We start from the raw sequence: 18,761 nt of genomic DNA on the forward strand, positions 1-18,761 counted from the left end.
TTGCTGTGTTTCTGAAATTCTGGTTACTAAGTTCAAAATACAGAAGTAGAGCAGGCAAAAGACCTATTGATTTCAGCTTGATTTTATTAGTTTTTCAAGGGAGTATTTACTACTAATTGCCCTCACAGTAAAGGGGGATGAACCTTGTTGGTTGGTGACCATGAGCAGTTAAGTGCTAGAGTTTTTGAAGACTGTAGGCTAATTCTTAAAAAAACCCTTTTTCTTATTAATTTTATCCTCACAAAGTTGACTAACTGAGTACTAAGTAGTGAATCTGTTTTTGCTGATGAAGCCTGTTTGATTTTTAGGGATCCTAGAATCTATTTGCTAATTTTGCACAGTATGAAATTTTGATGGTGTTTTCAGCAGTTGTACTTAGTACTAAAGAGTTGTTCCAGTACTTTTTTCTTATTGTGAAGATGAGCTGTCAATATTTATGTCAAACTCTGCTTTCTGAACAAGCAAAAGGAGTCTTTAATAGGTCTGTCAGCACTCAGCCCCACTGAGACAAAACACAGCCTTACAAATACAAAAGTCCTGACTCAACAAATTCATTGTATCTGAAGCAACTCTGTGTTGGACTTAACCAAGCACATTTGAAAGAAATTAATAGTTTTTCCAGTTCTGGTTGTTACAGATGTGATGGGAAGCCAGTCTTTGCTATGTAGAAATAGTCACTTTGAGAAGCGCCTCCTTGCACATGCAGTCATTTAAATAAATAGAGCCAGTTAGTATGAAAAGTAAAAATTGACAGTAGAAAGAGTACAAGTTTTAAAACCAAAATGCCTAAGGATAGTGTATATAGATACAGTAAATGAGGATTTATTTTGGCAACCTTACTGCGAATGTGTTTGAACTCTGTCTCTGGGCATGAATCACAGGATTGGAGGAGAATTAGGCCAGAGCTTACACAGGTTTGATTGCTTTACATGAAGTTTATATGAGTTTGTTCGTAAGGATACATTAACAACAACAGCTAGAAAGTTGATTTTGGAGAAGGTTCTACCAAATATTTAACATGTTAAATATGAATTTAGCTTGAAGTGGATTAAGATGCCCAAGCGTTCCAGTCATTTTTAATCTCAGCTATAAATTGCATTTGCAGTGCTTTGTAGTTACCCATCTAAAATTGTCAGTGTTGAGAGCTGCTAACCACTACTTAGGCATTTTCTCTGTCATCCCCAGGAAAGATGTCTAGAGACCGGGCTCTCAGGAAGCAGCAGCAGCTGAATAATTTGGTAGCAGCAGTGACAAAGCTCGCCAAACCTGGAGATTTGATTGTGGATTTTTGCAGTGGAGGGGTAATGTATACTTTTGTTTATGTGGTGCAATTTCTTTCAGCTTTCATCTTTGCAGTTCTAGGTGTTTGCTGCCACAAAGCAAAGCAGAAGCGCAAATGCCAAAATTTTAGCTGCTTTCAAAGGTTGTATCATGGGGATGGGGATGCTCATCACATAATGAGTGAACAACAGGGAGCACTGAAAAGTGACTCAGTTTTTGTTGTTTTTGTTTTCATAGGGCCACGTTGGAATTGTTCTTGCTTATATGATGCCATCATGTCAGGTAAATTTTCAATTAAAAGGTTTCTGGTAATCATCTTAAAAAGGTGTGTATGTGGAGAGGACACATTGGAGTCACGGTTGTCTCAGCAGATGGCTTAGCTTTGAAGCATGTAAATGCTTTAGCATAATCCCCAAATGTGTGTGGTTTTTCTAGATAAAACAAAAGTTGTAGGAAAGTATAAAATATTTTCAAGCTGATTGACATTGGCAAGTATTAAATGCCTTCGATTGTTCCTGGGTTTCCAGGAACGTTTTGTAGATCTCAGACTCTGCCACAAGTGATTCAGAGGTTTTGTCAACAAACTACAAAGTTTCTGCTTGGTAATGTTGGACTTCAATTTTTCAGTATTATTTTGCCTTACTTTCTCCTGTGTGTGAAATCTAGGTTGTACTCATAGAAAATAAGGAGTTGTCTCTGATCCGTGCTAAAGACAGAAGTGATGAACTGGGTTTAAACAACATTTGGTTCATTCAAGCAAATTTGGACTATTTTAAAGGGAATTTTAACATTGGGGTAAGTGATTATAACTTTTCCCCTTCAAAACTTCAGTGTCTAATTAATTATTCTTAAAACAACTAATATACATGAGAGAATAAAATTCTGTCTGTCCTTACAGACCAAGAAAGTAAATTAGATTAATGTCCTGTCTAGAATTTTTCAGCCCTAGTGAAGAGTAAGGCATAAATAGTATTTTGCAGCTCTGTAAATATTCCTGTCAACTAGTTTTTTTGTGCTGTTAATAGAAGATTAACCTCTCTGGCAAGGTGCAAGCTTTCCATGCAAGACTGACTCTTCTTTAAATCATCCATCTAAAAGCCTGTTATGATTGTAGCTGAGGATGGGTAATGTTGAAGCTTTATAGTGCATGAACAGTACTGTTTAACTGTTTGTTTGGTTTATTTAAGAAAGGAAAAGAAATTTAGTGCAGGAGAAAGAGGAGAGAATAAATGGTTTTAGCCCAGTCCTTCCAAATGTAAATTTCCAATTCTCTAGCTTTATTTTCTGTGCTACATTGTCATATAAATCTCAGTGGGTGAACTAGAGAGCTATTTTAAAATATCAGTATCTCATGAATAATACACTGAACTGTGTGTGTGACGTGTTTAATAGTTGTTTTATTAAATGAGTCTCCAATTTTGTGGTCATTGGAATTCCTGTCTTAATTTCTCAGGGCCTATTTTAAAGGTTAATACAGTGTGGAGTTTTTATTTAATAAAAAGTATTATATTCTCTCTTTCAAGTTTTGTTACAAGGGAGATAGCGAAGCATATGTCGGAAGAATTCACTTGGAAGTTCTTCTTTTCCAAGCCTTAATTTCCCAATATCTACATTAGTCTTCACATTTTATTTTGTTTCAGATAGAGAGTTCAATATATAGGGTATCCTGAGAAAGCTTTGTCTTTAATTTTATTTGGGATTTTATCCTAACTAAATGGGTTCTCAGAAAGCCAAAGAAGAAGTCAGTTGGTGTAACAGGTCATACAGGTTCAGCAAAGCTACTGGTTTATCTGATGCTCTTTTGAGGTCTCTTTTTCTGCAAGCAAAGCAGAGAGCTTTGTTTTCTACTTGGATAGATGAGGAAGTAACTATAATTACATTCCACGATAATCTGATAGCTGTGATATTAAGACTCTATTTCTGAAGTTAAACCAGTTTTATTTTTGTTGTTAAATTCATATGAACAGAAAAATTCATTGTGAAATTATTTTCTTGTTAATTTTTTAATGTTCTGCCTGAGACAAAAATATTTGTTTCCATCTGTATGCAATTACAGTTCAGTTGATGATTAATGGTCTCCTCAGCTGAGCTTACGGCAAGCAGACTGGAAACAAAAAAGACTTTGTTTCAATCTGTATCTCAGAGCAAAGTTTTATCTTCCAGTTGCTCCACCTTGAGAAACAGCTTTGAACTCTGAAATCTGAGCTGTGTGGTCTTAAACCTCTTCTCTAAATGTACAGTGAACAAAAAGCAAACAAACAATGTAATTTTATAAATCCACACTGCTGCATAGAATCAAAAATGTGCCTCAAAAACGTCCTTAGTTTAAGTATGCACCAAGCCAACTCTTTGAGGTACTGAGCACATGGGAGGAGGCAGAGAAGGTAATGCCCCATTTCAGTGGTGCATTTGGCATCCCAGGTATAGAGAGGAGAGAGCTGCCTCCTCCCTTGCAATATGTTGAGTACTGCAGTAACTTGCTTTTCTATAGGAGAGCAGGAAGAATTTGGGTGCAACCTATGTGTTGCCCAAACACATCAATGCTCGCAGGTAGTTGTGATCAAATGTTACTTTAGTTTTAGTTGAAGAGCTCCCCACTAAGAAAAAGAAAGGAAAGAATAAGGAGAGGGGAAAAAAAATTAAAGGAGGGCAAGTTGTATTTGATACCTCCTCCAGTTCCTGTGTTTGTTTCCTACAGGTTTTACTCGGTACTTGAAAATAAAATTATCTAAATTTATGCATAATTTTTTTCCTTAAAATGTGACCTTCAGGTGTATCTGTTTCTCTCTTACTGCTTAGTTGAAATCCAGTTTTGACATAGTTCTTTGTATTCTACGTCCTTTTTGCTTGACAAAAACTTTTGACAAATCACCACATAGTTTTTCTGTTGCTATGTGTTCCACAACTTCTGTTTTTCTGAAGATTTGTTTTTAGTTTGATATCACAATGAAGTTCACATGCCTTCTGAGTGCTTTTGGTGAGTGACCCTTCTTCAGTGTTGATTTCTTGTTAATGAAATAAACCCTAAATTTTCTTCAACATAGATATGAAGGAGAGGGATGAAAAACTGGAGAATTAAGGACCAGGTCTTCGGTGTAACAGCTTTAGTTGCGGAAACTTCCTCACGCGTTTAATTTACTCAGTCAACCAAAAAAATGCTGGGGATTGTATTTAGAATGTACCAAGGATGAATTTTCTTATTTCCTTGGTTGTTGATTTCCTGCTGCAGGTGGCCCTGCATGCCTGCGGGGTGGCCACAGACATGGTGATTGAACACTGCCTCAGGGCGCGGGCAGCCTTTGTCATCTCCCCCTGCTGCTACGGCTTCATTCAAAATACAGTCAAGTTCAAATATCCACGGAGGTAAAGTAAAGCTTGCAAGATGAGCCCTAAAATAGCAACTCAAGTGAGGGAATAAAATCCTAAAAGAGTATGGAATTAATCATTTGAGGATCATTGTGAGTGACTAGGCTAAGCTGATTCACACTTACAATGAAACTTTCCTCCTGTTTGTCAACTGTTACCCTGGTTTTTCTGAGCCTTTTGATTTTCTTAAATGGAGTCAGATCTTTTTAGTTGTTGCACAATATTAAGAGCAGTTTTCTACCTTTCCCACAGGTGTAACATAAACAAATCCTTTGTTTTTCATTCTCTGTCCTTTGTTTGCATATTTCTAACCTGAAAACAATTGTAACTGACAAGTGGTCTGGCCACTGAGGCTGAGGGGTGGAAACCCCAAAAAGCCAATCTTCTGCTAGACCCACAAATGTATAAAAAGTAAAAAATAAGCAAAGGGGCTCTCTTCTCTCCGCTCTCTTAGCTGGGAGCTGGTTCGGAAGGACCTCTGCCTTGCGAAATCTCTTGTCTGCGTGTGACTGCTTTGTGTGTCTTGGTGACACATCCTCACAGGCAGATTGGTAATTCCTGGATTATGTTTTTCTGGATTTATCTATTCATGGTTCAGAAGACTTTATCCAATCAGCATAGTAGATACAGAATCTAATATGTAGACCTCCTATGTTAAAATCACAAAGGTAATAGAAAACTCATGAAAATTGCTCTGAGAAGGGGAATTGACATTTTAATGTTGGAGGAAGATGTAAGCAGTCAGTCTGAAGAAGTGGGTCTGCTTTATACCACAGTTTACTTCTTGTGGAACTCCTTTGATTTATTCCCAAGTAGATAAGCTCTCCTGTGTTTCAGTTCATATTTTTAATACTTTTTCAATGGATTGTGTACATATTTTGTCTTCAAATCTGCCTTGTGGGAGATACTAATATATCTTACGCTTAAGAATTTTAATGCCTTTCATATAAATAAAATGTAAAAGATAAGCATAAAGTGGCAGAAGATAAGAAGTTAAACAGCCTTCTGAGTCAGAACTAGGCAGAGAAAAAGGGTTATGTTTTGGCTTTTTTTTTTTTTTCATAAAAATGAGCTTTGCATTTTGGATGTCCAAGATGAATTAGATTTAATTGTACTAGGAACTACATCAATGACTTAAGTCTGTATTTGCTAAAATAAGAAACTGAAACATGCAGTCTTAAAAGGAATCAACAAATCTGAAAAGATATTAAGCATTCATATGAAATATTTTTCATACTTTTCTATAATATCAAAAGAGTTCTGGCACTCTTTTGTGTGTAGAAAGTAATTATTTAAACTTGTCCGTTTGATAGCCTTTGCATTTAACTGTTCTTTCTTAGTCAATTTGATGCTCCCATCTCTTTGTGTGTGTCCATTTTGTTTTTTCTTGTGACACAATAAAGCAAGTAAGTCTTCTAATGGGGAGCCAATAAAATTCCAAGCCTTTTAAAATTAGCAGGCATATAGTTTTCTCAGTAGATTTGTTTTAAAATTGGCTGGTTAATGCTCAACTTTTGACCAGCTATGCTTTTAGACCACAAAGTCTGGAAATGATCACTTAGAAAACTTTGGTTGCTGTAGATGCTGCAAGAATGTTTGTGTTTGCTAAAGTTTTGACTCTAAACTCATAAGTCAATGAAAAAACTATCAACCTGATCTTGAGCTACATTTTAGGGTTTGCTTTTTTTTTCCTCCTTATGTTATATGATCATAAAACATGGTAGCCCGGCCCCATTTGAACTATCCCCATAGTGGCTGTGATCTGTACTCAATTCCATTGTAAAGACCCTTTAGCTTTGTGATGCAAACAAAATTATTATTAAATATATGTAAAGTGTTTGCGTGACAATGAGAAAATTACAGTATGTTTGTTAGCATTTATAATGACTTAAAGAGAGAATTTTTATTAATTCTAGGAAAAAACCCACCACTAAATACACTTTTCTAGTGTAATGGAACTGTAATGGGGTTTGGTATTTTTAATGCCTTTCTGTATAATCCAAATATTGCTGTTCTCTTTAAAATGTGTTCAAGTACGTAATGATTGCTTCTATTTTCCATCTTTACTGTCTTCAGATGTTAATTGAATTTATTGATCTATTTTTTTTTTCAGTCATCAGTTCAAAGAAATTTTGTCCTACAAGGTATGTAAAAGGACAGAGGGAAGATGTTTATGTGCAGTTTCTTGCATTTCACTGGGTCTTCTTATCAAATGAAATATGATGGTTATCTTCTAATTGCAAGGACGGGCATCTGTTAAGTGAAATGTTCATTATTAGTGCAAGTGCCATTGTGTTTTCTCGCCATCATCCATTTTAAAGGCTTTTTCCTTCAATAAAATTAAATAGTTTCTCCACAAAAAAACACCCAGTTTTTGTCGTAACGTATAAGTGAGCCATTCCTAAGGTACTTCAAAGTGTATCAATTAAAAATTACTGGATACCAGTTTGTTTAGCTGTTAAATGCAACTGTTGTAATAAACATTAGATTCCTCCCTCTAACTTTCGTCTAAAACATTGGACATAGTAAGGAGGAAGAGCTTGAACAGATCAGCAAGAATTTAATACAGTATTTATATTTTATACAGTTTTTAAAATGTTGTTCAAAACTGTTTTGAAAATTTTAAGGTGTGTTTTGACTGAGCAGCTGGGGAGGGGCTGTGGAGATAATATGAGAGAAATCTGGGAGAAATTATCACTGAAGCATACAGATCTGACAGAGTGAAGGGTAACAGGAGAGTGGAAAAGGACAAGCAGAAAACTGGTACTGGTCTGCTAAGTTTTGTCTTGTGAGTTTAAACTAGTCAGTGATGAACAACCCAAAATTTGAAGGTTTGAGGCACTTAATATGGCATGGAAAGAATATGTTTCCTTTTGAGAGAAGCAAGGTAATATAGAAACTTTACTAAATTTACAGCTCATATCTTAGACAGAACTCATGGCTTTTACCATGTGATTTTTGGAGGTGCAGAATAATTCTTTGTAACAGAAATATGGAAATAAAGGAGGATATTTCTAATATCCAAATGTTTTTGGGGGCAGTAGGCAGTGGGAAGATAATGTATGTGGCAGGAAAATAAGAGATTATCCTTTTTAATACCTAAATTAGAGGAGGTTTAAAAATTCAGAAAATCTCCAGCCATCTTATGAGGGAAGTTCAGTTGTCAGGTAATAAATGCCCACTGACTGAGATGCCAAGAGCCACGTGATGGATTTGGAGCTGCTGTTATTTTTTTCCCCATGATAAATGCTCCTTTCAACATCTTTAGGACATAATCACAAAGAATTCAAGTTTAAGTTCAGAAAAAAAATTATTTGCTATCACTATTAAACCTGGTGACAGTACAGAGAGAGATGGTGTCAGTTATAAAGTCAGGGATGCCTAGATTAGGATAGTGTGTATAATCTCATTGCAACTCAGTGAATTTTTTCTTAATCTGTTAATCCATGGAGATTTAAATCATAGGGTTTGTCAATATTGTAGAAGCACTGGAATTTTATTATTTATGTTGCAGAAGGGCACGGGAGTCAAAGATAAGGCTAAAAAATATTGCTACTCTTAGTAACATAAGAGTCTATACAATTGGTCTAGGATGGTTGGTGCCTCAAATAATCCTAGTTATAAATAACTTCTGTTATGCAATTAGCTGTATGTGTTTTTATATTTCATATTAATAAATTCTTACAGGTTATTGGCTAGCAGCCAAAGTTGCCATATGTTAGCCAGACGTTGTCTGTGTCACCCACTTCAGTTCCCATTTTAAATTAATTTCTCTTACCTTGCATTTTAGTGAGATCTAAAAAGACATCCAGAAGTCTGGCATTTCCAAAACTTTTTTTGATGAGAACATGATGCTGTAATTCATTAGTTTATAGTTCCAAGGAATAAAGTTATGATAGCTGTGGATTTCTAGTATGATACATTTTGGGACTCAGTCAAGACACAAGGAGAATTGGAAAGTGGAACTGTATAAATTTGCAAATACAGCTTTGGAAATTTAATAGGAATTGAACATATGGATGTTCTAGTGTTTATGCACACTTTGGGAAGTTTCTAATCGTTATTTTAAACATGGTTTTCTTACTTCAGCCAACAGGGAATATGACAATTTAATCACTGCATTGGGGGAAACAGTATAGTCATAACAGGCACTAGTTTATCTTTTTGGATTACTCTGTAAGAAGCCAAGAATTGGAGTTAGTCCAGATTTTCAGGTTAAGTGACAAGACTTAACTTTGCACTGGTCTGGTCCAAAGAGCTGAGAACTTGGTGGGGCAAAGAGCCAAGTTGTATTGGGTGCCTGAAGGCTGGTGGCGAGTTGTGTGCTAACTTGGATCTTCTCCCTTTCCTGTAAATCCCTCTTTCTCCCCAAGCTGCCTGTCACTGCTGCTTCTCTTCTAACAGTGGCCACATTGTCCATGGCACCCCTTCTTCTCTATTCTTCAGTAGTCATCTCTGGGTTTAACATTTTCAACTCTTTTGAACTACAAGAATAGCCACCTTTGAACTGAACTGACCGGGTATAACATGTTTAAGGCCTAAATGTGTTATGACATGTTCTTATTTTGCTTCCTTTGCTTTTCCTTTGCTTCATTTTCTTATTTTTTATGAAGCTGTGAGCTGGAAACCTTCGTGTCAATGAACTGTACTAGGGAGCAAATATCCTTGCATCAAGATATTATAAATATATTTAAGTGAGTAATATTTGTGTATCAGGAAGTGATAATATTTTATTGATAATATATGGGAAATTTTTTTTGCAGTTAGGTGTCCACTTATGAATTGGATAGAGTGGACTGGGGAAATTACCATCTTGATTTAATATGAAGTTTTTTTGTGGAGTGAAGACTTGGATGTTTATGACCCTCTAAAAAAAGCTGGAGTTAGTATCCTAATTTCAGAAAGAACCTGAAGTATCCCTCAGTGAAGTTGCTCTCTTCACCTGTTACAAGAACCAAATCTTTAAAATCATAATTTTATATCAGGCAAGGAAAAAAATCTTGCAAGGCACATGTCCTTGTTTCAGAGCTATAGCTCCAGAAGCTTTACTTAGGAGTACACTGGGTGTTGTTGCCCATTTCTGTTTTCTCCCCATGACATTGTGGGAGACTAGGCAATGTTGTGTGATTCTAAGATGGTTCTGATTTACTCTGCCCTCTACTGAGTATTGCAGCTGTCCCACACAGCTGTCATCAGAGCAGTAATTCCACTGCCACACCAGCAAGGCTCTTGCTCTCACCACCTGGCTAACGTGCCTTCCTTGGCATGGCAGGTCTTTGAGGAGCCACTGTGCTGGCACGGGCCGTGGGCGTTGAAGGCAAGTGAGGATGAGGCTCTGCTGCTGCTCTAAGCTGGGAGCCAAGTGCACCCTCCCCTGCACCATCCCCCTGGCTGACTGGGCAGGGAGAAATTCTTCCACAGAAAATTTTAAAGGAATAGGGTTAGTTTGAGAGTAAATTGTGCTCCTTTTGATGGAGAAAAATCTCCTATTAACAGCCAGGATTTTTTTTTGCTTTCAGGACCTGAATGGATTTGGCGAGGCATAGGGAGTTTAACCACCAGCCTATCCTGGGATTCAAAATCACTGCTTGGGAGAAATGTTCAAATCAACTGTTAAAGAATTTTGTCTCTGCTGCTTATTGATGCATGGAGGCTGCCCTGTTTTGACTATGCCAAAAAATTGCTGTGTTGCTCATCAGTTATTGAAGACAAAATTAGTCTGCAGGATGTCTTTGAGGAATGGTGTCTTGTATACATTGCATCCCATTCAATGGCTGCAAAGAATTAGAAAGCTTAGCAAGAAACAAATACTCATGAGGAGAAATGAGGCAGTGATTATAAACACTTGATGTACACACATATTTGCAGTATAAAAATTGGGATTTCCATACAAGTGGATTTTTTTAGAAATAATGTGGTAGCATTTCTGATACTTGTAAGCATTTAATCAGATTTTTCTTGATTAATCTTTTTTTTTTTTTTTTTCTTTTTTATAGGAGCACATGATCCTCTGCAGATTTGCAGATCAGACAGCTGTTCAGCTTCCACCTGAACGCAGGCTAATTGGTATGAATTTCTGCAGCTGTTGTGTAAACCAATGGTTTTGCCTCGATACATAAAGAAGTAGGACATTTATGAATGGGGCATTAAGTAGATATCTTCAGATAACAGTTGAAAAAATTATGTTTTGTCATATTTCACCTCTTGCTGTTCTCTTCTTGCTAGAGAAATACTTTTCTTCTTCCAAAATCATCAATATTAAAGAGTTTGCATTTTACTGTCTGGTATTATTGTTCTGATGGAAGGTGTAAACTAACTTCCTGGTCAGAAAAAACAGAAAGGGCTAGGAACTCTATGGACATAAGCCTACTTTTTTGGCTTAGAAGAAGCATTTACAAAGTATATTAAATAGGCACTGGCTAATAAGCATAATGTTTTTAAAAAGCTTAATTTGAAGAATTGAAAGTATTTCTTATTCACGCTGCACAAAAATAGAGATCCTGTATAAAAGCTGACAATAAATTGGTCAGTTTCTTCCATCATCATCACAATATTAAAAAAAAGAATTTAAAATTCACTTACTAGTGTCAGACCCCCACACTGTGGACTGAAAATTGAAATAGGAACCAAAAAATATTTTTTTTTGAGCCATTGTAACTTTTATCTGTTCTCAGTGTCTGAAACTGCAGGGTGTTTTTCCACAAATGTAATTTCTAAGTGTTTTGCCCTGACAGTGTGTACACTTGTAATAATATTGGAGTCAGTGGCCATTTTGTTCAACCAGCCACAGATTATTTTCTGTGAAACCACAAGTGTGGGAGGATAGGGCTACAAAAAGTAATTTTCAGAGTTCTGTCCTGGTTGGTTATATAAACTGGTAATTTCTCCCGGCAACATACAAATCCATACAGGACCGAGTTGGAAAGATATTTTTCAGGCCGTCCCTTATTATTTTATCTTTAAATTGTCTCCCACCCAATTACTACCCCTCTCAAATCTCAAGCCACCAACAGAACTGAGTCCAAATGTCATAATGTTGGTGAATTCAAAGTGATGAAATTCCTTTGTAACTAAGGGATCCAGCAGAGAAGGAGAAGATGGTCCTGGCCGTGGGCTCACTGTGGACAGAGGGAGTAGTTTGGACTGAGCCCTGCATTAAATTGTGATGTGCACCAGCTGCTCTGAAATACGAGAATACTGCAGGGTGTGTTGGAGCCACCTGCCCAAAACTTCTACAGGCACCTGACCAGGGTGCATGCTGGTAATGACACAGGCACAAAAGCTCTTTATATATTCAGGGAATACAGGAAAGCTGTTCCAGAAGGTAGTTTGGAATGCCAGACTCCTATTCCAAAGGTAAACAGGATATGATCCCATCTCTTAATCTCAGACCCAAATATATTTAGCTATACAATTCTGTCAGGAACATGAGAAGAAGTAGGATCATTGTGTTTGAGACTGAAGCATGATTGTGCCTTGTTGACTTGAGACTGTAACTATTAGTGATAAAACATTTCAAAGTAGCTTTAAATCTTTCTTGCAATAGAGTTTCAAGCTGCTGAAAATACAATCTGACAAGTAAATTCAGTATTTCAGAACCTAATAATCACTTATAGTGAGTAAATAAGTAAAGACATCTTGTCATGTCTGTATCATAATAAACTTCTAAGCAGAAAAAAGCCTCTATACTTCCTGGTTTTTTCTGCAGGTAAATCTGAAATAAGTTTATATTGCATTACCAATTTAGTATGTTTGTTTATAAGTAGTTACAGTTACATGACTCAAACCAATTACACTGGATCACTTTTTGGTATTTTAGTCTATTGCTCATTTTCAGTAACCAGAGATTTTCAGATTTTAGGTGAAAGTACAGGAGGAAAACAATTATGGTTGTAAAGGGAGTAGAAGTGTGGCAATTCAAGGGAGCTAAGGGGTAAACCAGACATTTTTCTTCTTCCCATTTACATTAAAGCATGTTTTTTTGGTGGTTTTTTTTTTGTTGTTGTTGTTTTTTGTTGGTTTTTTTTTTTTTTTTTTTTTTTGTAAGTTTGGAGAATACTTTTAAATTTTGCCTTTCTCCTTATATAAAGAGTTAATAATCTCCTCAAGGTCTTTGCTAAATGAAGGTTTCAAGTCACAGATGTGATTTGAAATGAAAACCAGATTAAGATGCTTTCTAAAGTAGATTTGGAACTTATTTTTTAGATGGCTTACTGATGTGTTTTTCTAACATTGAATATTTACATGCACTTTTCAGATGTTCCCACATTTTGAGTTTCTGTGCTCTCCCTTGCTCTCATTTTAGGAAAGCAGTGTATGGGACTTGTGGATCTGGATCGGGCATGGGCTGCAGAAGAACATAACTACTCTGTCCAAGTTATATCTATGGAGCCAGAGAGTTGTTCTCCAAAGAACAATATGTTTGTGGGCATCCCTACTTAGAGTGTGAAACTTGCATTCGATTTGAAGCTGAACATAAATCTTCAGTGCATAATGACATCCAGCAGATAGTGGCAGCACTGGGAACCAGACATCCTGCATCTTGAACGCATTGCCTTTGGAAAAGGGAAGCAGCCCCCAAAGTCCTGAAAAGCAAACTGCATGCAGAGCATCACAAATCAACTTGTAATGTGTCATTATGCAACTTTTGGTTCTCATACTGAGAAGTTTCTGGACCTAATGACTGTGCATGGAATTAAATCCATCTGTAAAAGTTTATAAAAACTGGCTTTTTTGAAGGAAAGGTAATTTGCTTTTCAGTAAAGCTCTGTCTTGGCTGCTTGGAAATTGCATTCATGGTCAAAACAGCATTTGTGTTCGTAAGCGCAGTAGTTATCAGCCAGCAGTGCTGATCACCAGAGGAACAGAGAAGATGAAATTTATTGTGTTACTGAAGATGCTGTGCAACAGGTGGTGGCCTGACTTTGCTGAAGAATTCCATACTACTGTAGAAAGATTATTTTTAATAAAAGTTTATCAGAATACTTTGGGCCTCAATCTGCTTATTAAAAATGTATTCTAACCTGCCAATCATTTTTTATAAAGACTTCATAATTACCTTTAAATATTATTCCAGGATTCTGTAACCAGGCATTTGACATTGGGTTTAAAGAAATCAAATTCCTCATTATCCATTGACCAGAAAGTGGAAGCTGGACATGATGATAGTGAATGGATACTTCACTGTTGCATTGGTAATAGAAGTGTGCTGATTCCCATTCCTAAGAAACTTGCTGTTAGAAGAAATATCTAAGAACAGTTCATGTGTCAACATACATCATCTTCATTGATTGTTATATTCAGCTTAAAATTTGACCAAAGTTGCAGCATGGAACCATTTGAAAAGATAATTGTGATCATGCTGCTCTAAAATGAAAATAAGCCTTCTCCTGTGCTCCATTTTCCCCCTAGTTTTAAATCACCTGTTGACACAAACACAATGGAAGATAGCTCCTAATGAGATTTTTACTGCAAGTTTAGGGGTTTTACACATCTGTGAATTCTGCCATGTTTTGATTTAAATAATCTGAAGTTTGAAAACTGTGAACATGGCTTCAGGACATGGCAAACTGAATTACAAACAATAGCTATTGGAGCAAAAAAAGGAGCCAAAATATTTTATTATTCATGAAACTTAGATATCATAAAGATCTAAATACTTGGGGTTTTTTTAATGTGAACATGTGAAACGCTACCCACTTGTTTAAAAAGCACAAAAGTGAGCAATAAGAAGGAAATCCTACCTTTAGCCTGAGTTCTTTCATAGCTAATGATAGAATACTTTTTCTGCAACTGTTTGTGGTTACAGGAGTAACTGGAGTTTTGAAGAATGTATGGTGAATACAAAATACATGGCAATACCAGTTGTCTGGATCCAGAGTTTTCTGCAGTACTTGCCCTATGGGAATTCAATTTCTAAATTAGTGGCATGTCAATCTGAACATTAGACATGTTAAATTATTTTTCTGGAGTGAGCAAACATCTCTTTTTGACCTTTTTGTGCTGAAGGAAGAGCTTTTCAAGGTGAGGCACATGTTGGAAACTGTCATGCTGTTTACAGTAAGGGTTTTCACATTGCTCTGCTCCAAGCAGTAGATAGAAATATGAATGTTTTCATTATGGTGGTGTTGAACTTTTAGCATGGTCTGATACTATGCAATAATACAGAACTTTAAGTAGAGCAAAATTCTGTGCTCTGACATGTTTCACACTTTCTACAATATCTGTATCAATAGTCTATAATAGTTTTTTTCATCTACCTGAGAAAAAAGTAATAGATTTGGGATGTGCAACAGGGAACATGTGTGCTACAGAATAAGATACAAATGTTTTTTTTAGCAGGCAAAACCAGGATTTCTTAAAAGGAGAGGTGGAAAAGGAACCTTATTAGGGCAAACGTCCAAGAGTTTATTAGGTTCTTCAGATGGTTAAGAAAAACAGGTAAAGTCACACAAAAATCCAAATACCAATCTGTTTCATCTGTTGGATTTTTTTTTCCATTTCATTAAAGTACCCATTCTCATGTTAATGACAGTTTCCCACAGGTGTTGCTTGCTTAGAACTTAAGTAAATTATTTTGTATCTGCAACCCCACAAAGAAATAGGCTTCACAGGAAGAAAAGATTTATAGAAGCAGATAAAACCTGCAAAATGTGTTTATATGCATGATGACATCCCATTTTTTTCTTGGATGAGCCAAACTATAGAAAGTGAGTTTATGACAAATTTTTTTCCTTCCCAAAATGGAGAATATTTTAATGGCATCTTGAAATATCCAACATCTTCATGGCTTACAGGATTAGTGAGACTGCATTCCAATTGTGATACTGGTGTGAGCTTGTTGCTATTGGCATCAATTGGTCTCTGGTTTCTTCTCAGGACAGCAGAATCTTTCTTATGTCCAAGGTGGAGTTATGTTACTATGAATAGTAAAGCCTGAACTATACTTCAGATGAACTGATTATTGAAAATTGAAGAGAAGCAGATGAAAAAAATCATAAAAATCAAGATTTGCGGCAAGGGATAATACCTAATTCACCACAGATTAAATTGCTAAACTGTGGCATGTACTTTTCTCTAGAAATATGAAGTCAATTATATTAAATTTTAGGTATGTTACTTTGCCCACTGTTTCTGTGTGCATAAATGGTATGGAATTAATAGAGCCTAAAATTACCCAAAGAAGATGACTAGACACTGTGGTCCTGGTGAGTGAACAACTGTTGTTCTAGCAGCCAGCTATGCAAGGAGCTGTTTTGATGTCCAAAATACGTATCTAAATACTATTTGTGTTGTTCATTTGTCAGTCCCATTGGGACCAGCTATAGGGTGAACAAAATGCTGTCTTAGCATAGTCATGATTTTCCATTATCTTGAAAGTCCATTATGAACATACTTATGTTTTCTTTGTAGCCTGTAGTACTGGAAAAAGTAGCCTTATAATAGGAAACTGAAGGTCCTCTGTGTGTTAAAAGTTGGCCATCTCTGTGGACAGGTATTTCTGATTTTGTGGTGGTTTTTTTTTTTTTTTTTTTCTTTATTGTGTTGATTATCTGGTTCTTCAGCCATGTTTCAAGTGGTCTTAATATTGCTGTATTTAGGCAGGGGTAGTAATAAACAAGGGACATTTCTAGTAGGTCCATTGGGCCCCTTAATTTTGATGTGGCTTGATAGTAACAAAAAAAGGTAAAAAGTTACTGTTTTTCTGATAAAGCCCTCTTTTGATTTTTGCTGTTAATGAAAACTACATGAGTGGACAAAATTACTCGAAGATAATCCTTCAACAGACACATATAAAATGATTTGCTAAAGGGTGGCCATAAATTTTTGACTAATGTTTTCTGTTTCTCTTTATTGCTAGACTTTTAGCTACTTGGTGGATGCAATGAGAGTAAGCAGAAATGTCTTTTTAAACAGCTGTATTCCTAGGTGACATGCAATGCCAGGTATTCTGAATAATGAAAAGAGCACGTAAAGAAACCATTTATGGTCAAGTAAGTTTGATCTTCAGTAACTTGCAATGAAAAGGCACTGAGCTGGATTTCTAATAGGTTTAATCTGATGTTAGTTTGGCTCAAAACCATCACCTGTGGCATTTTTCTTTTAAAATTTTGGTCTAGGGTTATCAATTAACACTATCAGTGTGTGTATATATATCTATTTTTTTAGAAAGTATTGATCTATGAAAGCATTGATTAGCAAAAGGTAACTGAAGAGTTAAGTTTTGGTTTTGGTCTTCTGCAGAGTTGTCAGCAGAAGGAAAAGCACTTTTTCTTTTAAGCATAATCAAGTACTACTTTCAGTGCTTTTACCTTGGACCGTTTGCCGGTCATAACAAACTCCTCATGTACAATCTCAGTCTAAGTTCCTGTGGTTTTATTACCATGTTTTTAACAAAATTGAAACCTAGGTATCATGCATTTACCTATCTATATGTCTGGTATTACTTGAAGAAAACCTCTGAACCGTCCATGCTCAGACCTGCATTAAACTACCTGGCTATCAAGGTTTCCGTTCAGTAGCATGTGCTTAGCAAGTTTCAGCTTACTACAGCTATCATTAAAACAAATTCAGCTTTCTAAGTCAATAATATATTAAGATTCTATACAAAGAGTAAAACTGGAAGCAACTTAATTTTCTTTGCTTATAGCCTTTATTTAATCAGAAATTATATGAGTTAAGAAGTACCCTTCTCTGCAGTCTTCTCAAAGTGAATTTAAGAAAATACTTGAATTTTCAAAATAGATAATGATCCTCAGCGTAGCTTTATAATAAATCACTTAGGTCAATTAAAATAATAGAAGGAGAAGAATTAACATTGTCTCAGTATTAGCCTCTAAAAAGATGATCAGCCATTACAATTTTCCCTGTTTCCTGTCTTACTTGCAGGACTTCAGGCCTGAAAGGTGTTTTCCTGGGCATGAGACCTGCAGAGCGAAACAGGAGTGAGCTTTGGATGTCTGCTATCCCCAGCACAGGCATGTGCTATGCCTTGGCAACATGAAGCTCTCACTCTTGTTTTTCTCCCTTGGTAATGTGGGAAAAATGTCACTCCTTTTCTCTTATAAAACACAGACTCTAAGTATTTACATCCTCTGTTGGAAAGGGACCTCTGAAAGCTATGAGATTATTTGATCCATAATAGTTTTCTATATTTCTATATTAATCATAATAGGGTTTCTTCCCAACCTTGAATACTTGAAATTCTTGCTGTAGTAATTTTATCCCTTAACTTTTCCTTATTTAGCTCTGTCTATACTGTGTACTAATTCCTGCTGCTTCCAACACACAGGGGCAAAATAACTAATTTTTTATGTCTGACACAGCTATGGAAAATAGAAATATGTGCTTAATAAAAGCTAAAGTCAGGGCATTGTCTTTGCACTGCAGCTGAATCCTGACAAGTGTTCCAAAACTGGCACAGTAAACCAGTGTGTTAGGTGTCCTCATTTAATGGGTGGGGAAAGAGACTAGAATATTTTTAATCAAACATTTCTGGATCTAAATGTCACCTTATTTCTACAATCCACAGCAAGGCTTGGAAAGCTGCAGTTTTTCAGACAAGTTTGTTTCCAAGTGCAAAACACAGGCCTTCTCTCCTGACCCACACCTCTGCCAGCTGCAATATTATCAGATCAGCTGGTGCAGTTCAGGAAAATATAGATAGGCCATACGCTTTAATTTTATTCTCGCAGAGGATGCACAGGTACATAAATACACACCTGCTTGCCCCAGGAATGCAAGAGCCACACTGATGTTTTCAGTGTCAGAATTCCTCCTTATACTTCGGATTTATTTTAAGACCTGTGTGGAAGTAGAAAACTAGTGTGCACAAAGCACCACCAGATCTGAGCCAGCCCAGCTGTGTTGAAAAGGGCAGTTTTTAACAAAGCCACATCGAGAAAGCCAGGGTTGTGTTTTCCAGACTACAGATAGCAAAGGAATGACTCCTATTCAACTTCCTCCAAGGAGTATATGGTGCACACCCCACCAAGGGGACAATTCCCAAACAGCTCATTCCACGACTGATCTATAGGCATAGGACAGTTGGGTTCTTTTGGGCTTAAGAAGCCCGGACCTGAGAGACAGCATATTTGCATTGTTCATTTCTCATA

The 18,761-nt window shown here is 36.4% G+C and overlaps 1 protein-coding gene across 4 annotated transcripts in view; it reads left to right on the forward strand.

The window, feature by feature from the left end:
- Positions 1–13,631, forward strand: part of GSTCD (glutathione S-transferase C-terminal domain containing) — a 46,236-nt gene extending 32,605 nt beyond the window's left edge. For 3 of the 4 annotated variants that reach the window (XM_040063666.1, XM_040063668.1, XM_040063667.2), the window contains exons 6-12: positions 1,186–1,301; positions 1,519–1,563; positions 1,948–2,076; positions 4,511–4,644; positions 6,761–6,791; positions 10,644–10,713; positions 12,953–13,631. In XM_040063666.1, the coding sequence (XP_039919600.1) occupies positions 1,186–1,301; positions 1,519–1,563; positions 1,948–2,076; positions 4,511–4,644; positions 6,761–6,791; positions 10,644–10,713; positions 12,953–13,089 (662 nt within the window). In that variant the 3' untranslated portion in view covers positions 13,090–13,631. Of the gene's footprint in view, positions 1–1,185; positions 1,302–1,518; positions 1,564–1,947; positions 2,077–4,510; positions 4,645–6,760; positions 6,792–10,643; positions 10,714–11,722; positions 11,909–12,952 lie in introns of all 4 variants that reach the window. The other variant, XR_005700739.2, reaches the window with a different exon arrangement.
- Positions 13,632–18,761: the final 5,130 nt, after the last annotated feature.

This window comes from Hirundo rustica, chromosome 5 (assembly GCF_015227805.2).
Source record: "Hirundo rustica isolate bHirRus1 chromosome 5, bHirRus1.pri.v3, whole genome shotgun sequence".
Classification (NCBI taxonomy): Eukaryota; Metazoa; Chordata; class Aves; order Passeriformes; family Hirundinidae; genus Hirundo; species Hirundo rustica.